General features: G+C 34.1%; 2 protein-coding genes across 7 annotated transcripts; one reads left to right on the forward strand and one right to left on the reverse strand.

Moving 5' to 3' along the window:
* The first annotated feature begins 1,034 nt into the window (after positions 1–1,034).
* Positions 1,035–25,492, forward strand: LOC105220279 (transcription initiation factor TFIID subunit 3). Of its 6 annotated transcripts, none has more exons than XM_054235451.1 (12): positions 1,035–1,427; positions 1,744–2,063; positions 2,117–2,369; positions 2,435–4,507; positions 18,418–18,762; positions 18,833–19,033; positions 20,431–21,024; positions 21,118–21,623; positions 23,712–24,063; positions 24,112–24,473; positions 24,530–24,630; positions 24,689–25,492. In XM_054235451.1, the coding sequence occupies exons 1-12, from the start codon at positions 1,262–1,264 to the stop codon at positions 24,810–24,812; spliced, it is 5,397 nt and encodes a 1,798-aa protein (XP_054091426.1). In that variant the 5' UTR covers positions 1,035–1,261; the 3' UTR covers positions 24,813–25,492. The 6 variants fall into 6 exon arrangements, with proteins under 6 accessions (XP_054091426.1, XP_054091425.1, XP_054091427.1 ...); XM_054235450.1 differs by having other exon boundaries at positions 20,431–20,781; positions 20,869–21,623; XM_054235452.1 differs by having other exon boundaries at positions 2,435–4,033; positions 4,163–4,507; positions 20,431–21,623.
* Positions 12,986–15,486, reverse strand: LOC128923073 (uncharacterized). The gene is made up of 5 exons (XM_054235465.1): positions 15,121–15,486; positions 14,874–15,015; positions 14,011–14,768; positions 13,730–13,922; positions 12,986–13,656 (listed from the first exon to the last, which is right to left on the reverse strand). The coding sequence occupies exons 1-5, from the start codon at positions 15,340–15,342 to the stop codon at positions 13,571–13,573; spliced, it is 1,401 nt and encodes a 466-aa protein (XP_054091440.1). The 5' UTR covers positions 15,343–15,486; the 3' UTR covers positions 12,986–13,570.
* Positions 25,493–25,715: the final 223 nt, after the last annotated feature.

The following is a 25,715-nucleotide window of genomic DNA, read 5'->3' on the forward strand; positions in this document are numbered from 1 at the left end:
ATAAAGTCCCATAGAAAATCATAACATATAGTATATAAGGGCTGATGTGATTCCAGAACCAATTTCACTCATTTCCACCACCAAGGTTAACGGGAATAGGGGTAACTTGGCACCTGTTAGTAGGCAAACAAACGGCACATTCGGCCTTGAAATTACTCCTAAATTGCAGATGAACGAAACACCAGTCGGCGAAATCGCCAAAAATAGCGCTATAACGAAGATTTTCCAAATATTCAAGAAGTCGCTGGAGGTACTGCACAGGACTTTAAAATATCTTGATTGTCGATAAACGTTTTTGGTGGAGCCAGGGCTGTTTACTGTTATTGACGGGCTAATCTCATGCCTAAAATCATATAATTTGTGGTGATACCTAAAGAATCGCCAATTAACAACTAACATATGAGTGTTTTTGCAAAAATATCAAATTGGGATTGTAGAAGCAGTTGCAAATGGTAGGGTCGCTCTTGACACCTCGATGGATTAATAAAATTTCCAACACATTTCTGTCACTTCATTGACTCGAAAGAGAAGTGTTTCTGACATGAAACCTCAATATGATAACCAGAAATGACTGATAGAACGATTATGTTGGTAGTAAAAAAACAAAGATATCGATGATCTTAATGCGACAATTTAGAACTTCGGTCCAGGAGAGTTGACACAGCCACAAACCAGGATGGCGTAGTCAATTATCCCAAACTATTTAAAATTGCCTTACTATCACCACTCACTTTGCAATCAAAAGTAGTGTGAGTTGTCATCCTGCTGCGTTACCTCGAGTAATCAATATCGTCGCCGAGGCCAAGATTGGACCAACGTAATTTAAGGTATACCTTGCCACAAAAACGAGTGGCCGGGTCTGCTAGTTTACATATATTTTGCTACTGTGAACAATAATATGTCTGAACTGATAAATTGGGCCAGGCCTAGCAGAAAGGCAACAACACTATCAAGATAAAATCGCTCTTCTACCAAGATTCCATGCAAAAATGACGGACGCCCAGTGTTTACGAATTACATCGAATTATCGGTTTATCGATAAGCTTTTGGCAGATCCAAAGAAAATTTCTTGATTCGTGATGTTGATACGTTCTAACTTATTTTGTAAATTATTAGTTATTTCGTTTATTTATCGGGTTATAAAATAATTAATTAATTAGCTACGTTTCTTTTTATTTCATTGAACGTTTTGCCGGGTACGGTATTCCATGATTGAATATTCAACGTAGTAAAATTTTGCTGCACAAATTAACACTTAATAATGACAGATCGTTATATGCGAGAGCTCTTGCGCATATCCGTCGCACAAATTTGTCAGACAATAGGTTACCATGTTATACAAGCAACACCCTTTGAGTTACTTCAGGATATTCTGCATAAATTCCTTCATGAAATTGCACGGGATTTACATAGACAAGTTGAACATTGTAAGTATTATTGTTTCAAAATGTTCCTAGATATTAAAGAAAGCAGAAAGCAATACGGTCATCTAAAACTCGACGTCGATAAATTTAATCTGTGCAGAAAAAATTATATGACAGATCAATTTATCTCACGACTTTGTATTAATATTTTTATTTTAGATAATACATAAATATACTCGTACTTATCTTTCAAAATAGTGTTTTGTACACTACTTAACTGTTGTTAAAATGGTTCTAACTTATTCATATTGATACATGTTATAATTAGGTGCCGACTATTTTGTAAAGAAGCATATAAATATAGGTTTTTATATTTCAGATGAGCGGACTGAAGCAAACTTGAATGATATTTATATTACCCTAAGTAATTTAAATGTTAACATTACCGAACTCTCTGATTATGCTAACAACGTGGAGCCGGTGCCTCTCTCTGTCGAAGTACCTAAATTTCCAGCACATAAAAACACAAACCTGAATTTTCTTAAACCTGGGAGTAAGGAAGTGCTCATTCGTCCCGTTCATATATACGAATATCTTCCACCTATACTACCAGCCGATCCGCAAAGTTCGTTGCCTTCACACTATTTGCATTCCGATTCTGCGTTCGTGCGGTCTGGTTCAATTAATGCGGCTATTGAGGTAGATAGTAAAATGTATATAAACAATAAGCAAAATAAAATTTTTTTTTTCAGTGCCCGACTAGACTGGAACGTGGACGTAGTAATACACTAACTGCTGCTCATAACATGAATAGACTCGGTGAACCAAAAGATACACCTGAACTTTCACCAGAAGGTGCGAAAGTCACTTTGAGTTCTTCACATATGTTTGATGAAGAAGGACGGCCTACTAGAGAAATTAGCAGCGTTGTTATGACAACAGGTGGATTTATATCCCCCGCTATTGAAGGAAAACTACCAGATACAAAGGTGCCAAAATTTGTCGGTAAGATATTTTAAGTACCTTTCGAAAATCCTTTATTTATTGTTTCTTCCTTGTTTTTATTGCAGAAAAACTGATGGGCCTAGATGCACCGCCCCCTGTTTCACCACCTGCTGAATTGAGCTCCGAAAATTCGCGAAGTACACAGTATAAGCCTCACACGAGTAATGCAACAATCAAAATGCCCGTCGCAGCATTCCCGTTTCTATCTCCAAAAACACTGTTAAGTGCGGAAAATCCTGAAGTGACCGATACTGCATCAAGCAGACAGCCCTTGCCATTAACCTCCAAAGATTCGGTTGGAATCCAAAATGCATCTGACATAACAAATTTAAATACCACTAATAAGTTTGGGTTAGGTCCTTTAACGTCGCAAATGCCGATGCCAACAATAGCCACAAAGTTGCTAAATAAATCAAAAAAGAAAAATCTATCTAACTTGCATGGTGCGCTGCCAACAAAGCCTTATTTGACAAATACAGAAAGTTATGGAACCGCTGTAACGCCATCTCTAGTGGAAAGTCCGGACAAAGGTAATAGAAAAAATAAAAAGATGTTGCATAAACTGTTAAAACCCGGTATGGAGACGTCTTCACACTCATCCGATTCTTGTAATTCTGTGATTCAACGCCACAAAATGGAAAAGTATTTAAAAAAACAATCAAAACTAGAGAAAAAATTACTGCATAAGCAAAAACATAACGAAGTGAAGAAAAAGTCCCCACCACTTGATTTGCCAAGTAGTCTCGGAGGTAAATTGCCTGCACCATTACCAATGTTTTCTAACAACAACAATACGAAAGCTTTAAGCGATCTTCCACTCATTAAGGATAGCGCGCTTCCGGATGTATCAAAAGAGAAAACATGTCTCCCAAATCCAGGCTTATCTGATTTTGCTGCTTCCACATTTGCTCAGTCTTGCATTACCGATAATAGTTTTGGTATTATAGACAGTGGCAGTGTGATCGATAATACGCAGCTGTCTCCAAGTGATAAGAAACCCTTGTCAGGTGCAAAATTGTCCGCAGAGCTCGACCGGAATAAGTTGAATATATTTAAGAAAATTTCGAAACAAAAATCACAAAAACCATCTTCACCAAACAGTAGTAATTTGTCTTCGCCGCAAATGTGTATGGGAAATGATGGACAATTTATCAACCTTCCATGCGGTACCACAATTACACCATCACCTCCCAGTTTAAAATCTTTGATACCTACCGACGCAAGTATACAAAACTCGGAACTTATTGAGAAAAAATCAAAGATGTTGGTTAACAATGAGTTAGGAGGTGCTTTAGGTTTACTTGGAAACAGTCCATCCAATAACCTTTTAAGGGTACCAAATGAATTAAGCCCTCAATCCCTACACTTTAATGATCCTACAAAACCTAAAAAACGTGGTCGTAAGCCTGGAAGTAAGAACTTGCCAAAACAAACATTTGCAAGTCCCAACGGTGAAAGTGATATGAAGAAAATGAAAAAGCTAAAAGCATCTAAGTACGAGCAACAACAACCGCTTCATTTAGACACAAGAAATGTAGTGGATAACAGAATGGAATTATCTAATCCTTCCGATAATTTAGTAAAAACTTTAGATCGTGGTGAAGATGTCATTACATCATGTGTATCAGCCAATATGAAAGATAATCGAAAAGAAAAGAAGAAAGGTAAATTAAAAAATATGCCAATATCCGAGAAAAACTTATTTAGTGCTGATGCAGTAATCCCGACTAAAGAAGAAGTTAATACTATTAATAAAAAACTTTTGCGAATGGATACAATTTTACAACCGTTAGGTGGATTTAATGAGGCCATGATGGATCCGAATACGGATATTGTACACACTTTCCCGCATAACACCCTGCCTTATAAGTCGCCTACCAACAGAAAACGACCATCTCCGCAGTCTCTACAACTACAGACAACACCAAATTTAATGCATGGTGCGCATCAACCGTTCATGTCTAAGCCTGTAATGGGCGGAATCCCAGATTTGCTGAAACTCTGCCCTTTCCCGCCTGGACCTGGTCTCATACCACCCACTGCTCAGAACTTATTATTTCCACGTTTACCGCCAACGTTTCAATTGCCTATTCCAAATATGAAACCTCCGCCGAACGCCGCGAAGTCATTAAATGCAGGTAAGTGTACTTAAAGGAAGTACTTGAAGGTAAACCGTTTGACAACCGTAGTCGCTTGGTCACACAACACCCAAACAGCAATTTCAAATGAAATTGCGATACATGCATTTGCTACCATTTACTATTTCCAGAGTGCTGTATTTTTACTTTGTACTCTACTGCTAAACAAAATAGGTTAGTGCTCGCAAAGAGTTGAATTTCTGACGTTTCTATGATATTTTTATGTTAAAAACATAAATCAGTATTACTTTTGCATATCTAGCGCGCAAATATGTTGCTTGTTAAGTATGTAGTCGTTTCTACACATGTAAAGTTTCATTTAATGAGTTGTCTCTTGTCGGTTAAAAAACCATTTCTTGCCATCTACGTAAGTACGACTGTTATGGAGCTCATCTTCTTCCGTGAACATTATAAATGTATTCATATATTATCGTCAATGGATACAGATCATTAAAAAAATTCACATCGCGACAATAACATTTCTGTTTTCGCAAATATTCGTAAATATTTCGCAAATTGTAAATATTTCGCAAACAGCGGTGATATTTTGTGAAAAATCGACTACTCGATAATATGATAACAAAGTTGCCGATAACTATAGCGAATATATATTTCAATTGCAAATCATATGACGGCAAATGCTGAAATTTATGGATCCTTTTCAGTTCACGAACTGTATTAATGAAGAATTTGCTATTGGGTTTTAGCAGTGTTCAACTCATTCAAAAATTATTTCTATTCGTTTTTATTTTTTCTGCGATCAATAATTAGCGGAATATATCATAAGTTGTTAGTAAAGTTTTATAAAATTAGCAACCCAATTGGCGTTTAAATGAATTTTCCATCATAATTATATATACAGTATGTCAAGAAACAGTTTACACATTGAAAATAAATACACTTTTTCACTTTCCGCAGCAAAATTTTTTTACTTTTTACTTCAGTTCAACATATTTTTTGAATCAGGGATGGTTACTTACAGTATTTCAAGAGATGTGATGCAAAAAAAGCTGCGAAAGCAATGCAAAAACCAACCAAGAACAACAAAAAACTAAAATCATTCAATTTTGTTAGTGTCAAGAAAAACTTTACACAGTTCGATTATTTTACTTGTTAAGCACGTGTTATACAGGTAACCGTACTTCACCGTTACCTATTCATCGCAAAGGCATTTACAATGAATTTGTCAGTTAGTTGGTGATTAAATTTTGCTTTTTTTCATATCTGAAGTACCCATTATTGTCTTTTTAATATTTCATGCAAAGGGTTTAGTTTGAAGAGGTCCAACTATTGCCCCATAATCCCCAATGGGGTAAAAACGTTTGAGATCTAACAGCAATGTTTTCTTTAACCCTCTAAATAGTGTATAATGGCTAGAATTGATCGGAAAATATGGAAATGCAAGAACCAAAGCCAGAAAAAGGCCCAAAATTATAAATAAGTGGACATTTACAGTGCTTAATGTCTCGAAAACTTGACCAAATTCCAAAAATTTCGAGCACTGTTCTTACGAAAGAGTTCTAGGAAGAGTGCAATATTCAGATTTCTCATGAAACTGCTCGACAAAACATGCTACAACATGAACATGCACGAAGATCTGCCAAAAAACAAATGTTGTCTGCACCAAATGTAGAGAAACGTTTTTTGTTTGCTATTATTAAGTATATTTCTGAATCTGGGAACTGCTGGGATGATGTAATATACTGGGACGAGAACAAGAAGATGTTATATTTCAACAATTGGCTAACTAGTGTACGACACAAGGCATTATTTTCATTAGAAAGACACATCATTTCGATTATTTTTTATAGCACATCTTGAAACATATGTATTCATGTCGTAGCATGTTTTGTCGCGCAGTTTCATGAGAAATCTGAATATTGCTCAGTGCTCGAATTGAACAGTGCTCGAAATTTTTGGAATTTGGTCAAGTTTTCGAGACATTAAGCACTGTAAATGTCCACTTATTTATAATTTTGGGCCATTTTCTGGCTTTGGTTCTTGCATTTCCATATTTTCCGATCAATTTTAGCCATTATACACTATTTAGAGACTTAAAGAAAACATTGCTGTTAGATCTCAAACGTTTTTACCCCATTGGGGATTATGGGGCAATAGTTGGACCTCTTCTAACGAATCCCTTTGCATGGAATATTAAAAAGACAATAATGGCTACTTCAGATATGAAAAAAAGCAAAAATTAATCACCAACTAATTGACAAATTCATTGTAAATGCCTTTGCGAAGAATAGGTAACGGTGAAGTACGGTTAACTGTATAACACGTGCTTAACAAGTAAAATTATCGAAGAGTGTAAAGTTTTTCTTGACACTAACAAAATTGAATGATATTTGTTTTTTGTTGTTCATGGTTGGTTTTTGCATTGCTTTCGCAGTTTTTTTTGCATCACATCTCTTGAAATACTGTAAGTAACCATCCCTGATTCAAAAAATATATTGAACTGAAGTCAAAAGTAAAAAAATTTTGCTGCGGAAAGTGAAAAAGTGTATTTATTTTCAATGTGTAAACTGTTTCTTGACATACTGTAGGTATATAGGATTTAGGGGAAAAAAATTCAGAGGGAATGAATATGTGTACCAAATTTCATTAAGATATCTCAATTTTTAGTTAAGTTATCGCTTACATGGACAGACAGACGGACGGACTGACATTCGGATATCAATTCTACTTGTCATCCTGATCATTTATATATATATATATAACCCCATATAATTCTTTTATTTCTGGGTGATACAAACAACCGTTATGTGAACTAAACTATAATACTCTGTGCAACATGTTGCAAGAGTATAAAAACCACCAGAAACCTTAAATTTCATTATAAAGATGGTACAGAAAGCTGCACTCAAAATTGTATACAAAATTTTAAATGGGCGTGGTTCCGCCCACTAATGGGTCAAAAAGCATATCTCCGAAATTACTCAACCATTTCAATGAAATTCGGTTCATAATATCTGCTTGGCTTCCCAATGATATGTTGTGAAAATAGTTCAAATAGGTTCTCAACCATGCCTACTTCCCATATACCATAACTTTAAAGTCGGTCTGATTCGTTTACTTTACAATATATAAAGTAAGCAATAGTGAAGATATCGAAAAAGAACTTTGCAAAAATACTTCATTTAAAGAGTGGCATCTATTTTTCTTCTTGACTGGCGTAGACACCGCTTACGCGGTTATAGCCGAGTACACAACAGCGCGCCAAGCATCTCTCCTTTTGGCAGTTTGGCGCCAATTGGTAATACCAAGTGAAGACAGGTCCTTCTCCACCTGGTCCTTCTATCGGAGTGGAGATCTCCCTCTTCCTCGGCTTCCACGAGCGGGTGCTGCATCGAAAACTTTCAGAGCTGGGGCAAAGAGTGGCATAGCCATTCTAAAAATCGTCGAAATCCATAAGTTTTCAAGACTCTATATATCGAATATGGGGACCTCAGTGCTTCTAACAAATATTTTACCTGAAATACAGTTAAGTCTCTCAGATATTTTGAAGAAATTCGGAAAGAAATATTTTTCTTCTAATAATATGTCACCCTGCCAAAAATGAGTGAAATCGCGTGATAACTTCCCTTAGCTCCCATATACCTAATACGAGGGCTGCTATATATATTTCTGGCCTAATAATGAAAATAGGAATATTTATCAACGAAAATGGTTTTATTGTTTTTCAAAATATTCTCCATCAAGATTTATACACTTTTGCATGCGCTCAAACCAATTTTCAAAGCACTTTTTTGAGCGATTGTCAAATTGTGCGGGATCCAACGAGAACAAACCTTTTTTACGGCCAGGTGTTCATGCAATATCGAATGTATGCTGGTGGAAGAAATGTATAGGCATGCATCGATGTTTTCTGGCACAACGGCTGTTTTTGGACGACTTTCACGGAATTCGTCTTTGAGCGAGCGTCGGTTGAATTCGTTGTACCAGTTTTTCACAGTGCTATAGGATGGTGCTACATAGCCATACAAAGATTTTAGTTCATCGATGCGCTCTTGTCGCGATAATCCACGTCGAAAGTTGTGAAAAATGATCACACGAAAATGTTCACGAGTTAATTCCATTTTTTGGCCGAGATGAATTTTTTAATTCCCTGTAAATAAAACAATTCACGATTAAATGACAAAAGGTTCTGAGTGATGTTATGCTAAAAAATGTCAAACTTTCCAATGGAAATGTCAGATTGCACTTAGTGTTGCCTAGGATAGAAATATATATAGCAGCCCTCGTATACTTGAATAATTGACATCAATTTAGAAAAAGTTTTAAAACACTTCCAAAAAAAAAAATAAAAAAAAAAAGAAAAACTGTTTCTTGACATACTGTATATAAATTATATAGTATACCCTGCGACGTAGATAAGCGCGGTATCCTGCTAGAACACTCAGTTGTCGCCATGATATACCTTAGCAAACGTGATAAGTTCACTGTCCAGCAATTCCATGTATATTTTGCTTTCATACGACTTTGGACAAGACAAATGGAAAACTTCTCTTTCAGAACATCCCACACTATTAGAGATCCGAGAGAAGTATGGCGAGAATCCTGTAGATCGCTCCAATACTTATGATCCATCTAAATAATAATCTGGCAACACGTCAAACTGTGAAGTTTCATTTTTTCTCGGTTCTTGAATTTGTGCTTAAATTTATCAATATTATTAAATAAATTTTACTTTTAATAAGTGTAATCTAAAGCTAAGTATTTGTGCTAATTTGCTTTTGTGTTATATTTAAATTTTAATTGTATTTTAAAGAAATCGGAGAAGCCTTCCTCTTCAAAAGTGCATAATACTCCGAAAATAATTACTGATAACCTTAAGCGGAAAACTATTCAGGATCCGCCTCCTATTAATTCTGAGTTTGTGGCAAAAAATTTGGTAGTAATACCACAACGAAAATCAATTTTCGTTTCGAGATTTGCTTCGGATACTACAATCGAAGATATAAAGTTTTACATCTCGTCGAAATTAAAAACGAACGAAATTGATGTCATAAAATTTAATTTTAAATAGGAAAGAAATATATCTTCTTTTAAGATTAGCGTATCAGATGTTAATTTTCAATTGCTACTTCATGAATTATTTTGACCACCCGGTGCTTTCGTGCGCGTACTCAAGCAAAAGCAACAAAAACCAACTGTAATTGTTCATATTCCAAAAAAAGCCGCGGATTCAAAATACTAATTATTAATAATACTAAAATAAAAGTACTATTTGCTGTGCATTCTTCAATTCCATCTGAAGAAGTAGAAGTTCCTCATGCGGACATTATTGAATTTAAGTGCATACGAATTTGTATTAATCAATGTTCTATTTACTTAACTTTATCTTATATACCGCCACAATCGGACTTATCTGTATATATGCAGCTTGCTTCTTTAATAAATAATGTTTTTTTCAATTGCTAAGAATACTGATTACATAATTGTTCTAGGCGATTTCAATTTACCGTGTGTATCTTGGAAATCTTTTGACGATTGCATTACCCCTGTTTGTACTCGTTTAGCTTTAATGAGTTTTTGGAAGAAATGCCTGAGATGGGTCTTAACCAAATTAACTTAATTCCCAACAAGTATGGTAAATTCTTAGATTTGGTCTATGTTGATAGTACTTCAACAGTTTCTGTCGTCCGGACTAATCCTTTAGTTTAGCCAGAGGACTCTTATCACCCTGCCTTGGAAATTAATATCGAAATCGTAGACGATTACGTGTTTGCAGTGAACAGGACCTTTGTTCTCGGTTCAACTTTGCGAAAGCTTACTTCAAATAGATTAATTGTGAACTTTCTAAATTGACTTGGCCTGATTACAGTGGTAATATTGAATTAAATGTATCACATTTTAATGAAACAATTTTAAATATATTTGAAAGATTTGCTCCGAAATGTTTTATTACCAAAAGAAAAAGTTCAAATTTGTGGTATTCGAATGAGCTATGTAAATTAAAAAATAAAAAAACTGGAGCTCTTGTTGACTATTTAAAATATTCTAAATTGCGTCGACAGTTTTCGGAACTTAACAAAAAATGTTATAAAAACTACATAATCAAAGTAAAAAATAATATTATTCGTAATCCGAAACTGTTCTATGGTTTCGTTAACTCCAAATGTATGATATCTAATTTTCCGTCCGTGATGAAATATAAATCAATAATGTCATGTGACAATTATATTATTTCTAATATGTTTGCAGAATTCTTCAAATCCAATTATTGTTCAAACTCCCCTATGAACTCCCCGATCATCAAGTGTTATGTCCCAGTACTGTAATTAATACACCAATTATTTCTGAAACAGATGTCTTAAATTATTTAGTTACGTTAAAAAATTCGTTTAAATATGACCCGGATATGATTTCCTCAAGCTTTCTTAAAAATTGTGCAAAATATATCCATCTGCCCTTAACTAAGCTTTTCAACCTATCTCTTAAACAAGGTCAATGTGGAAAAACTCTTTTATAAAACCTTTGCATAAAAGTGGAGTTAGATCATCTGTTGAGAACTATAGGGGATAGCTAAAATGTCAGTTATACCCAAACTTTTTGAAGCTATATTCACTGACCAAATAACTTTCTTAATCTCCTTTAATTTCATTTTCCAAGCGTGGATTTTGTAAAGGGAAATCTACAGTAACAAACTTGCTTGAATTCGTCAACCATGTGTCAATGGGTTTTAGGCATAATAAGAATACTGATGTTATATATACAGACTTTAGTAAAGCATTCGATAGAGTAAACCACTCAATTCTTTTGCAAAAACAGGATCTTCTTGGTTTTCAACCAAGACTTCTTGAATGGGTTTCCTCATATCTTACTAACAGAAAACAACAAGTTTTATTTAATAATACATTATCCGATCCAATTAGTGTCACTTCAGGGGTTCCACAGAGTAGTCATCTCGGTCCGATTCTGTTCTTGTTGTTCATCAATGATATACCTTCTGTAATTAAGTTTTCAGAAATTTTATTATATGCGGATGATGTAAAACTTTTTAAATCATATACTTCTCATAACGAAAGGACTGAGTTACAATCGGATTTAAATAATTTAGTTACTTGGTGTCACAAAAATGATATGCCACTGAATCTTAAAAAATGTAAAACGATGTGCTTTTCCCGTAGAACTGTTGATCTTTCTCCCTATGTAATAAATAACTTCAGTTCACAACAAGTTTTTAGCTTTGTTGATTTAAGAGTTACTATGGACCTTAAACTAAATTTTAATTCTCATGTAAATTCATACTTATATATTACTAAAATTCTTTTTACAACATTGGTAGGGCCTATATTGGAGTATGGTTCTGTGGTATGGAATCCTTGCTATCAATCCCATTCAGATAAGCTTGAGCCCGTACAAAAACATCTTCTACTTTTTGCTTTAGGCCACTTACATTGGGATTCAAGATTGAATCTTCCCCCGTATACTAGTCGTTTAAAACTTATAAATCTTCCCACACTCACTAGTCGCAGAGAAATGCTAGGTGTAATATTCCTAGTAAAACTTCTGAATGGTTTAGTTTGTAGTTCATTCCTTTTGTCTGATATTAAGTTTAATGTCCCATTTCGTTCATCTAGGCAGTTTAGACCATTACTTCTAAAATATTCTAGAACAAATTTTGAGTTAAATGAACCATTTCGCCGAATATGTCAGGATTTTAATTCTCATTCCAGCACATTTGATGCATCTGACTCAATATTTAGCATCAAAAAAACTATTTTATCTTTTAATAAGTAATATTCAGAAATTTTTAACTTTTTGTTTTCATAAATTTTTAATTCTCAGCTGTTGAAATGTTTCTTTCTGTTGGTGAGCAGTTTGAGAACCGGACGCTTAAAAATCTCTTGCCTTTCTAGACTCGGCAAATTCCGCTCGTATGCGGACTGCGCCCCACGCGTCGGTTGGGCGGGAGGAGGGTAATCGTTTGGGTATATTATTAAAAATTTAATGTTTTATCATCACCAAATATCAAATTTTGAAACCCTACTCCTTAGAATTTGTATTTTTGGAAAATTGATGCATGCGTTTTTATGGCGATCTTATAAGCCAGGTTTAGACACTTTGGAATCATATTTAAGATTTAAGTCACCTTTCAAAATTTGTTGTACACGTTGTCTTGGCACTTATAGACCAAATTCCGCTTTAATTTGTACTGAGTTTGTAAACTTACGAATATGCCATTTGGTACGTTCCTTTATCGAAGATTTTGGTCCAGTACGCTTATGTTTTTTGTATTTTTCGGGGTTACTAAAAAGTTTCGTATGGGTTTTCGATGCCACATTACTTCAGCTGTATTGATATAAATTTCTAAAACATCTTTGTTCATAATATTAATCTTGATATGTTCCTCAGACGAAATTCGGTTCCAAGTGGCATTAGGGATGGAAAGAGCGCGAGCGGAATCGATTTTTGACTTTGGAATTGACTTCTAGTTTTTCGATTCTGGAAGTCAATTAATCAACCCCGATAGTCGACTTTTGTGACTTAAGTTGACTTTTTATAAATTAAGCAACTCGTACACGAAATTCATTAGATATATCAATATTTTTTTAGTTTTTAACATATTATAAAAAGTATTTTAGGATTTCATTGCATACATTTTGGTATTGGATAATAAAATTGCTTTTTTTTTAATTAAAAAACAAAAAATTTAAAAATAAATAACTACGAAAACCACATTTCTTCGCCGATTGATCTTAAAAATATTAGCTCATTAATGTGCTGAGGTGATAAGCGACTCCTCAACTGATTTGCGATAAGTCCTGCATGTGAAAATAATCGCTCACAGGGTACAGACGTTGCAACTATTGGCAAGTACTTTTTAGCTACTTTCCATAGATACGGATATTCATATTTCATACTTTCCCACACAGTGAACGGATTAGGATTTTGTTTCCGATTGACAGCCGGGCGTGTCAAATATTGTCGTAATTGTATTGGTAATCCTCCAGCCTCATCGGAATTTGCAAGATTGGAACTACAACTCACAGTGTTATCAAAATAAGACCATACATCATCATTGTCATCGTTCGTTTTCTGAGATTCCGGACCTTAAATAGCTAATATCTCATCTTGAGGGTTAATATTTGCCACCGTTGCTGCCAATGCTAATTTTCGTTCTGTCTTGATAAGATCAGCTACACAAAAAATTATATTAAGATTAAACTAAACCATAGAAATAATCAAATAATGTTTGCATAATCAACCTACCGACATTAGTTACCGCTCGTGCAGAATCCCGAATACTTTGAAAACCAAACTTTTTATAACGAGGATAAACCAATGATGCACAAGCGTACAGTTTTACGGATTCAATATTGCCGTATTTTGTTTCGATGTCTTGAACCATTATCTTTTTCAAATGTCGCCCAATTAAAGTTTCTGGCGTTAACTCTTCAATCTTCTGTAAAATATAAAATCAATTCATTCAATAAAAATTCAAAACAAGATAATATTGCAATAGCTTTGCTAGTTTAATAATGGGAACTTACTTTTCTAAGACTTGAAATCAAAGGAATGCACTTGCTCAATGTTACACATTTCTCAAAACAAACTTCTTGAGTTATTTGCAAGAGAGGTTTTAAGATGTCACGAACTTCTACTAACGCATCGATTTCCTCACCTGTGATCATGTTAGGTGGCTTAGCTTTCGAAGATTTGTCCATCTTCACTTGTAAAAGCACTTTACTGACATGATCAGCAAGCACAATGAAACGGTCAACCATTTCAAAACAGGAGTTCCATCTCGTTCGCACTTCCTGAATTAATTTCAGACGAGAATTTTCAGGCTTGTCCTTCTGTAATTTCAGCAGCTCTGTAGTCGCTCTTTCACTTTGTCGAAAGAATGTGACAATTTGTTTAACTTTTGACAATAGCTCACGCAATGACGATTGCTCAGTATGATCTGTAATTAAGTCTTCAAGATTGTCAATAGCATCATTTTCATCAGCGGGTAAGTCGGAAACTTGATTTCGAGATTCAGATGCAGGTGGAGTAATATTAACTTCGATAAGGCGCTGACCAATATTATTTATTACATGTCCAAAACATGAAATGTGTTTCCCATCGCCGAACTCACTTTTAATAGCTCCTTTGATGTTTGCGCCCCCGTCTGAAACGAATGCTGCTATTTTACTATCATCAAGACCCCAGTCATTGCATATATTTCTTAATTTCAAGCTCAAATTTTCTATTGTTTTCCTCTCTTCCATGAGATAAGCGCCCAGCTCAACAGTCTTCATCTCAGTTTCTGTGAAGAAAGGTTAATATGTCAATAAAGCTAGGAAACAATGAAAATGCATGATAGAAGAAATTAATAAGATTAACGTTGTTTCCTAATTCAATTCACTACTACCTGAAAAAGAATTAGCATTGTTTATACAACGATCCATAGGACCTTGGACCTGAGATTGTACTGTGGAATTTTCTTGAACAGATGATTTTGTTTGAGGTACCAAAGCAACCGATGGAACAGATGATTCGACAGCGACTAAAACCTAAGAAAAAAAATGATTAAGTTAGTATCAATATAAAAAATTAAATTGTCTGTGGAGAGGAATAATTTATGTACAAACTTTAAAAAGTTCTTCAAAAGCACTTACTTTTTTAGGCTGAACTTCGAAATCATTGTGACTGTCATTCAATCTTTTCTGAGTTTGTTTTTCATTACTTGACGGAGGAGCAATCTTGTGAGCACATTGTAAGTGCTTCATCATTGTTGATGTGCTTTTATTAAACAAAAACTGTTTATGACATAAATCACACTTAACTTTACTGCCATTGTTAACTTTTGTGCAATAGGCCCATATCAAACTGGGAGCCATGATAAAGAATTGTTCAATACTATGTACCGTATATTAAAAAGTTAATTACATCAATTACCGGCGGCAATATAAACATTATATTGTTATAGACCAATCAGAAAATCAGAAAGAGGCTATTTATAAAGAAACGCTTCGATTGGTACTTTGTATTGTGCTTTTAAAAGTAATCTTATAGTGATTATCTTAATTCATCAACTGTCAAAGTCATCGAGTAAAAGTCGATTTTAATCGATTCAAGACAAGCTTGAATCGATCCTAAAAAGTCTATTATTTCTAATAAAAGATCGATTTTCGACTAAAGTCAGAGTCGACTTTTCCATCCCTAAGTGGCATTTTTAGCTCAAATAAAAGTTAGTGGTTAGTTTTATATACATATAATTATTTTTCTATTATTGCTTACATACTCGTTAGTTGTTTTAATAATTCCAATAGTCGAGATGTTGACAACGCGGCATCCAAAAAAACAAATAAATCGTTTTGCCCATATACATATTTGCTATGAAGCGACCCGATTTGCATAGTGGACTTATACTAACGGTATTATGAGCAAAGTGTTGTATTGTCGTCGATTTTTTGAGAGGCAAACAGAAATAAAGCGTTGATAAACATAACTGCATACTCAGAATTAAGGTATTGTACCGATGTACCGCAATTCTTTTAAAAATTACAAAAAAAATGTCTTCATATTTCATTTGAAACTTCGTTTAAATCATATGTATAAAAAATTCAAATAATATCATATGAAATACTTTTCGTTGTAAATAAAATAATTATTACTGTATAATGTAATACAAAAATTCTTTGAACTCGAATGTTCGCTAATTAAATGGTTTTAGTTTAACAAATGAATGGCAAGCAATATATAATGCACAGACTTTTTTCGAATTGCAAATCGAAACTAACACAAGGTCGAAAATATGTTGTTTTAATTGTACTGTTATTATTATAAAACATTGTTTATTATTGCCATTAAAACAACTTAACTTGCCAAAGTCATATAAACATATAATTTTTTTCCAAATTTTGCTCTACATAGCCATACAAATATCTATTTTTATTGATCTTACATTTATGTACATATATAATCATATAAATGTAGATGTACTAACGACTTAACAAAACTGTAAACCCTAGGTACGCTTCTAAATATTTTGCTTTTATTCACTCTCGCAACAAAGTTGTTAAAGAGAGTATAATAGTTTTGTCCACATTAACTAAAGGAGTTAGATATAAGGTATATATAAGGCATTCTCAGGAAAAAAGCCACTTGAAAAAAAAGTTCTTCATTTTCTTTGGCAATGATATATCTTATAGTATATGTAAAACCTAAAATAAAACATATGGTGTTAGGTCTGTGTAACGCGGGGTTGCCATACTGTAAGGGGCCAAAGTTTTTTGTAAAAAAAATTTCGAACCGCCATAACTTTAAAACTAATGAACAGATTTTAAAACACCATGTGACTTTTTTGTACAGAATTTCTCAAACTTTAAAACTGTGTATCGTTAAATTTTTTTTTGCTCATACAAATATTGCTGTCCCAAAATTCCCTATGGGGGGTAAAAAGGTGATGAAATAAGGAACATTATAAAATATTTTCGAAAAAAATCGAAGGGGGCATAAAGGGTTAAAAATTCAAAATTTTTTTTTTAATTTTTTGCTATGAAATATTAATTTTAAAAATTTTTACGATACACAGTTTTAAAGTTTGAGAAATTCTGTACAAAAAAGTCACATGGTGTTTTAAAATCTGTTCATTAGTTTTAAAGTTATGGCGGTTCGAAATTTTTTTTACAAAAAACTTTGGCCCCTTACAGTATGGCAACCCCGCGTTACACAGACCTAACACCATATGTTTTATTTTAGGTTTTCCATATACTATAAGATATATCATTGCCAAAGAAAATAAAGAACTTTTTTTACAAGTGGCTTTTTTTCCAGAGAATGCCTCATATACCAAAGTGATGTAAAGTTCAAATCCGGATATCTGTCTGTCCGTCCACCCGTCTGTCCGTGCGTGCAAACCGTAACTTGAGATATCTTAATGAAACTTGGAAACACGTGTTCCTTGGCACCATAAGAAGGTTAAGTTCGAAGATGGGCGGAATCGCACAAATCCCACGCCCACGAAATGGCGATAACCGAAAACACATAAAGAGCTATGACTAAGCCATAAATTAAGCTATGAAAGTAAAATTTGATACAAAGGGTTGTTCTAGGAAGGGGCGTATTTGGATGTTATTTTTTTTTTTTGGAAAGTGGGAGTGGCCTCTCCCCCTACTAAGGTTTTTGTACACATCTCGTAAACTACTAAATCTATATCTATAGCATTTCCTTATATATTCCAAAAACGGAGGAAATCGGATTGTAACCACGCCCACCTCCCATACAAAGGTTACGTAAAAAACTACTAACAATGCTTTAATTCAGTCAGAAAAAACCAACAGAAATCTTAAATTTCATTATTAAGAAGATACAGAAGAGCTGCACTTGAAATAGTATACAAAATTTTAAATGGGCGTGGTTCTGCATATGGGTAAACGATTCAAATCATCTGCAAAGTTTTGGTATATACGAAGTAAGGGTGGTTGTGAACCGATTTGGCTTATTTTCACAACACATCATTGGGATGCAAGGAAAATATTACAAACCGAATTTCATTGAAATTGGTTGAGTAGTTTCGGAGATATGGGTTTTGATCCAAGGCCCCATATATCAAATATACCTAATATTAGGGTTTCCAATTTCAATGGACTTTATATCATATATATGACGAATATGTGGGTCAAATTGTGAGTTATATTAATAAAATTAAATAAATAAATTGCAAGAGTATAAAATGTTCGGTTTTAGCCGAATTTAGCGCTTCCTTACTTGTTTTTGTGTGTATTTAAGAACAACTGGCCATAATTTATAATTTCGTACTTAATACACCAACGCTACAAACCAAAATTGATTCAGTAATGTAATTCGTAAAAAGAAATAAAAACATTTAGTTTCGTTTAGTTCCGCACACCGTTTTTAATACATTTATATATACACATTTTTAATTTAAATTAAAATTTGCGTTTTATTAGAGTCACCAATCAATAACACGTCGTCGTTAGACCCTCCCCTACTGAAAGATGATCTTTGCGATGTACCGCAATTCGTCACCGAGTCAATGACACATCCAGCACTTTTAGCAATACCTGAGATGCGAAACGCAGAAACAGAATTTTTAAATAGTTTCAATTTTCATTACTTATCAACGTTTTGTGAAAAACTTATAGAAACACCTGAACTCTGGGCTCCAATCGAAAATATTCCAATACCTACATCGCCAGGTTATATGTCGTTGAATACAGACGAATTTCAAATGCAAAATGAATGTTTTAACAATTCTCAAAAGACAGTTACCGAAAATCCATTGCTTGGCGACGGTACGTATTCTTCAAATGCCTAAATAAACGCCTAAATGTGGAAACCCGTGTTTAGCAAAGTCTTCTTTAGCTTCACCTACATTAAATTTGGATGAAATCTTAGAACTTTTTGATGAATCCCATGAACTCCCACCATGGCTACTCAATAGCTCAAATTCGCCCAACCAGAGCGAGTTGGATCAATGTCAGAATGATTTAACAGCGACTCTTATGAATTTCTTTCAAATGGAGGACATTATTCCCACTTTCAATGAAACGAAACAAGCAACAGGTGATCTTTTTGAGCTTAAAGATCCAGAAACCCAAAAAAATGTGTGCGTTCTCTATTTAACACGAAGTTATCACACTTTTTGGAGGTTTAAGGTAACAGTTATGTCATGGTAATCGACGATTTTTTCTGAAAATTCACTCATATCTTCGGATAAGTAATACAGTTTGAAAGTTATTTATTTTTTTCACAAGAGTCGACATTTTATTTTCGCTTAATGCAAATTGTGCACATGCAGATTTAAACAGTGGATGGAACTACTATCACCACAGGTGTGTTTATAAAAACTTAATCGTAGATAGCTGCTGTCAATTTCAACCGAAACAGAGTCGTAGTTTTTTACGGATTATTGTGTGTGGATTTTAGAAAAACTAAAAAAAATTCCGGCCGGTCATACGTTTGAGTGTTTGGTCTAATAATGTCGTGGTGAAACTAAAGGGCGCTTGAATACTTGTGCCGTGACTAAACACATTTGACAACTTCCAAATATATTGCTTTAAGAAGTTTTAACGTGGTTCCACATCTATGTTTAATGAGATGAATTGTCGAAATTAAATGTTCAAGTATTACCGCCCATCGAAGTAGTCCGATCGCTGAGACAAAAAGCGTCTGAAAAAATACGCGTGCACATATCATATTTTTAGCTTACCGTCCTCGCATAGGTATATAACTTTATTTACTTAACTTTGATCTAGTCTGTATGTCGCTGGCTACCAACGTAGGTGAAACAATTGGTATCACTTGATTAGCAACAGAGCGGCATATTTGCCAATCTACCAGCAATTAACACCCACACAACGGTATATGTATCTCAAAAGTGCAAGCAATGTCTAATAAGTTCTGTCCGATTTAAAATATTTGAAAATCTCAAACAATGCCAATAAGTAGAAATCTGGATCCTAATGTACATGTTATAGTGGATATAGTACCGCCAGACCACCCTGATTTTTTTCCCAAAGGCTTATAGAATAAACCATCTTGTTAAAGTGATAAACTCGTAACCGGAAAATTCTCATTTAGTACTTCTAATTATCGTATATCAAATATCTACTGCAATAAGTGAGATCTTTTATTGACGTTATTCCACAACTTACTGGCTCCTGTTAGAGACACAATGCAAATATACCGCTAAGGCTTGGTGAGTATAATATATATGAATTAAAATAAAAGTTGCATTTTTAGTTGAGTAAGTGTAAGATCACTATGTCTGGTTGCAAATGCGCTAAGGTTTTGCAACAAAACCTGATTGCTCACATCTATTCAATTTTTAATATTCGTAGTAGTTCGGATTTATGTAATTTATTTATACTTCTTTTCTACAATTTTCGTCACATTTATCATTAGAATTTTCATTTATATATTAATGAACAAATTTTAATATTTTGACTATTCTTTATTAGAGTTGTCGACCAGTGGGTCATCGTTGGAATCTACGCCGTTACAAGTTGGTGGAGAACGTAGCTATTGCAACGTGCCACCCTTCGTTCCGGAATCAATGAAACTTGCATCGCCTGATGTCATATCTGAAATGAAGAAATCAGAGAGAGATTGTCCAAAAACTCCTAAAATCCATCATTCGACTGCGGTTGGTGAAAAAATACTAAAGACACCTGATCATTGGAGTACACCTGAAACTATTTCAAAATCGATTCCTCCCACGCCAGGTGGCATGTCGTTGAACACATACGAGCTGCATCTACAAAACGAACGTACTGAAAAGTCAAATACTGATAATGCTGAATTTATAGGTGGTACGTATTCTCAGCATAAAGCGCTTAACACAGTTTTAGCGAAAACTTCAGCAGCTACGACTATACTTAATACCGATGATCCTATAGAACTATCGGACGATTCCATTGAATACACAACAACTGCTTTGAATACCACTCATAAGGATTTGCATCATAATCAGGCACAAATAACGATGTCTCACAAATTTTCTCTAATGGAGGATTATGTGCCTATCCGCAAGGACATAACGAAAAATTCTTCAGGTGATCTCTATTTGAGTTCGAAAGATAAAAAAAATTTCCAAAAGGCTAATAAATTGGTCAAAAATGCTACAAACTTTTTCCCAACTCCAACAGAAAATGTACCCCAAATCGATATGTTTAGCTCCGAAAAGCGTGGTGTCGGTAAATTGGCAGGTGGTGCAGATTTGATACCATTGATATCAACGGGTTCGGCGTATTCTTCGAAAACTATACCCTCAACTAGTTTAACAGCAACTGTAGCGTCGCCATTCGCATTAGCCAAAAAAGACATTTATTCAACTAATGCATTTGAAAGTTCGTTAATGCCGACAAACCTATCAGGGAATGAGTTTTTGTCTGTAAATAATGAGCTTCAGCGAAAGAAAAAAGATCACAAAAAATTAAAAAAGTTGAAAGAGGAAAAAGCGAAAAAGAAAAAGGATAAAAAGTCAAAATGTAAAGAGCGCACGGAGCACCACGAAAAATTATTGCATAAAACTGAAAAGATGCATAAAGAAATCCCTAAGGACCCTACGCTAAGAGATGAAGAGCAACAACAGCTGGTGAATAAAGATTTATTGAAGAGGTTGAAAAAGGAGAAAAAGAAGAAATACAAGCAGGTATGTCATGACTTCTTTCAAAGGGAGCACTTAGACTGATTTATTTTATGGTAATGATGGCGGTTACTTTCGTAGCTAAATTGCATGATTTTCAGGTAGAAATTATGTTATTTGATGTTGCGATAATGCTTGGACTCTTCGCGCCTATGGGAATGCATACATTTACTTTAAAACGGTTACGCTCGATTTGATATCCGTTCCTTTTATGAAATTGCTAATAAAATTCGGATATATTGCTCGGAATTTACTTAAAAATACTTACATCTACTATCTAATTTCAAATCGAATTCAAATCGAATCGAATCGAATAATTATGAAATTGCTAATAAAATTCGGATATATTGCTCGGAATTTACTTAAAAATACTTACATCTACTATCTAATTTTGTACAAAATATTCTTAAAGCTATAAATATAAATTCGGTTTTAATACTCTCTGTCAATTATAATGTCATAAATATTCAGAGTGTTTCCGTACGGCTAGGTAGTGATAGTTAGTCAAGTTTCTGCCGTAAAAGCGTTTTTAGCATGAGAGCTGCTGGTGGAATTCTCGACAGCAGCAGCTAGCTGCAGGCAGATGTGGAGACAGCTGTTGAATGAATATGTAAATCAGAGCTAATTTGAGTATTTACTTAGTATTTGCCTTAGTTTTGTTATTATTAATAATTATTATTTATTGAAATAAACATTAAATATTCATTATCTAACACAGAAAACACAAATTGTGTGTGTTTGATATTATAAGGGCATACGTGCATATTAATTAATTTATTTTTTTTTATAATATAAATAAATTCAGTTTTTATTGTCATTCATTTGCTATTGTTTAAAATCTCTTCAAAAGCAATTTATTAAATATTATCTGGATTAATTTTTAAGATATAATATGTCGTAATTGCCAAAAACTGCACTCTTTTGGTACTTTTTCGTTACTTTACTTTCGCTAGCCATGAGAGTAACTTGTCATTTTTCTCACATTTCCTCCCCATGAAAGCCAGTAGCAGCCAGCAGCTATTAGCCGTACGGAAACAGAACTATTACTTTAAATTTGACAAATTTCCGAAATTATACAACTGTTGCTGTAATTTGTTTTGAAAGTCGTATGTTTTATTAAATTTGGAATAAACTAAAATCACAATTTTTATGAAATAAGCAATAGAAAAATGTATTGAAATCAATACTGACAATGACATAGTAACACCATAAAATTGAATTTTATTTTTATTATACTCTTGCAACAAAGTTGCTAAGAGAGTTTTTTTCACATAACAGTTGTTTGTAACACCCAAAACTAAACGAGTTAGATATAGGGTTATATATATCAAAGTGATCAAGGTGAAGAATGGAGTTCAAATCCGGATGTCTGTCTGTCCGTCCGTCTGTGCAAGCTGTAGCTTGAGTAAAAATTACGATATCTTGGTGAAACTTGGTACACTTGTTTCTTGGCACCATAGGAAGGTTGCTTTCGCAGATAGGCCACTGCCACACCCATAAAATGGCGAAAACCGAAAACTCATATAGTATCCTACTAAGTTTTTTGTACCTATCTCGTAAACTACTTAAGCTATATCAACGAAATTTTCAGGAGAAGTTTTTTCAGGCATTTCCTTATATAGTCTAAAAATGGAGGAAATCGGATTATAACCACGCCCACCTCCCATACAAAGGTTATTTTGAAAACTACTAAAAATGCTTTAATTCAGTAAGGGAAAACACCAGAAACCTTAAATTTCATTATAAAGAAGGTACAAAAGGGCTACACCTAATTTGGTGTAAAAATTTTTAAGTGGGTGTGGCTCCGCCCACTTATGGGTCAAAAACTCAAATTGTGTATTATATAATATTAATAAAATTAAATGAATTGCGAGAGTATAAAATGTTCGGTCACAACCGAACTTAGCCCTTCCTTACTTGTTTTTTTTTGTAATATGTATTACGCAACGGCTTGGTTAAAAATACCTTTTGAAATATTCAATTTTGTTGATGATGTCAGATTTGCCAAAACAGCCGAACTTATTTTATTATAAATTTGAAAACCATTAGTTGAGCATATTTCAATTATGTGTTATGGAAAATATTGTTGTTTAGCTATTTACGGAAGACTCTGAACACGCTAGCATGAAGCCGGCGACGGCGATTGATTCCGCAGGAATAAGGGGCATGGGAAAGCCGTCTACACTTTTCTCAATGTTCAATACAGCAACAAATTTGCCATCTGCAGCAAGTTTGTCTAGTTCAACACCATCATTTGTACCTAAATTGACTCTCAAGCTTGGTAGCTCCCAATCGCCTACACCGGTTGAAGATGCCACACACAAAAACTACTTTAGTACAAGTACAAATTCATTGAATGAATTCGAGAGGAAGCGAGAGCCATCACCGGAGCTAGCTAGAATTTCACCACTTGTAACAAGGCCAGCAAAGCAGAAAATTAGTATAGGTAAAAATAACTTTTTATTTATTAATTTTTTTAATATTTGTGGGTTAGCAGCTGAAACACTGACGTCTTCATTGAATGCAAATACACCTTCGATTGGTAACGTCACTTTCGACGCTGTAAACGAGAATAATGTTAATGCTATAAGTGCACCGAAAACACCATGTGTCAGTTCGAGTGTTCCTCCACCAAGTCCATGGTCGTCAGGCGGCACAATATCAGCAAGTTCTGTACTACTCCCGCAGCAGTTGTTGCAGCCTTTGAAAGCTCAGGAACATTTAGGACTCAGCGGTAAGTTGGATGGCGGACTATTGGCGAATTCACTCATAACTACTTCGCGTTCAATGGACGCCACTGCACGCCATAGCCCAGTACCTTTAATTTCCGAAACAAGCCGTCCATCGTCGTACATTGTAAGTAAAATAAGCTCACTAACGTGAGATAGTATAATATTTACGTTACTATTAAGGACGCCGAGGGTAATCGAGTGTGGATATGTCCGGCATGTGGTAAAGTAGATGATGGATCCCCCATGATTGGCTGTGATGGTTGTGACGCTTGGTACCATTGGTATGTATGCTCTGTTCACATTATTAATATACTGATTGATTCGTAAATTGTATTTCAGGATATGTGTGGGAATTACTATTGCACCCAAAGATAATGAAGACTGGTTTTGCCGTGTTTGTATAACCCGTAAGAAAGGCGTCCATGTGACTGATAAGAAACGTAAGCGAAGCAAAAAAAAATAAGATCAAAACAAAACCGCGCAATAATAAAAACTAAAACGGCTGTTGATACCGTTACTCATCAAAATTTTCTAAGTAATTTATTAGCCTTTTCATTGTTTGCACACTGTTCACTAAAATCTTCGTTATATTAATTACGAGCTTTCTGAGTTGCTACTATTAACAAGAACATTAATTAACCGGTTAATTATTATGATTCATTTAATTTTATTTAGATCTTGTTGTTTATATTTGTTGTATAAAAATTAATCGTGTTTTTTTTGCATTTGATCGATAATTCTGTGTATTATTGAAGTATTTATCTGGTCAACATTTCAAGGACGCCTGAATGGTCAACCATAAGACTACTACCATGGAATGTTTTAAGTTTCTAATTGGTAGCCATATTTTTGCATATACTTTCGCGATTATATTAAACTTCAGAAAAGTCTTTGGGTTTAGTATGGCAATTTTTGGTGATTTAAAATAAATTAGCACATTGTCTTATATAAAGTTATTTATATATAATTCGAATGATTTTTGGATTACCTTGAAAACCAGTTCCGTAAATAAGGCATTAATGCTCGTTATATCATTGAATTCACATGTATGAGTAATCACTATACAAAGTAATTGTCGGCATTTCTTAAATCTGTGCAAGTATATGTAAAATAAAACATAAAGAATTTAAATTTAAGTCCTTATTTACACTGTGTTTTTTTGAGCATGTAAGTATATTATTAAAGTAAATTTGGATAAATGAAACTCAGTTCCGTAAACAACGCATTAAAACACACTATATATTTACAAAATACTGGTCATGAAGACTGTAATGTATCATGGTGAGGTGATAGATTTATTTGTCATATTTTAGAGTTGTACTTTCTCTTAAAGCACTTGAATTATAATTAGCGAATGAAGTGGTAT

The sequence above is a fragment of the Zeugodacus cucurbitae genome, chromosome X, assembly GCF_028554725.1.
Source record: "Zeugodacus cucurbitae isolate PBARC_wt_2022May chromosome X, idZeuCucr1.2, whole genome shotgun sequence".
NCBI classification, from domain to species: domain Eukaryota; kingdom Metazoa; phylum Arthropoda; class Insecta; order Diptera; family Tephritidae; genus Zeugodacus; species Zeugodacus cucurbitae.

What these genes read in the sequence shown, in the direction of transcription:
- LOC105220279 (XM_054235448.1), top strand. Translation starts at nt 1,262, where the DNA reads ATGACAGATCGTTATATGCGAGAGCTCTTGCGCATATCCGTCGCACAA. An exon ending in CAATTAATGCGGCTATTGAG is followed by an intron (nt 2,064 to 2,116) that starts GTAGATAGTAAA and finishes TTTTTTTTTCAG; the next exon opens with TGCCCGACTAGACTGGAACG. An exon ending in AAAGCAGAAAATTAGTATAG is followed by an intron (nt 24,064 to 24,111) that starts GTAAAAATAACT and finishes TTTGTGGGTTAG; the next exon opens with CAGCTGAAACACTGACGTCT.
- LOC128923073 (XM_054235465.1), bottom strand. Translation starts at nt 15,342, where the DNA reads ATGGCTCCCAGTTTGATATGGGCCTATTGCACAAAAGTTAACAATGGC. An exon ending in CAATGCTAATTCTTTTTCAG is followed by an intron (nt 14,769 to 14,873) that starts GTAGTAGTGAAT and finishes CTTTCTTCACAG; the next exon opens with AAACTGAGATGAAGACTGTT. An exon ending in TGATTTCAAGTCTTAGAAAA is followed by an intron (nt 13,923 to 14,010) that starts GTAAGTTCCCAT and finishes TATATTTTACAG; the next exon opens with AAGATTGAAGAGTTAACGCC.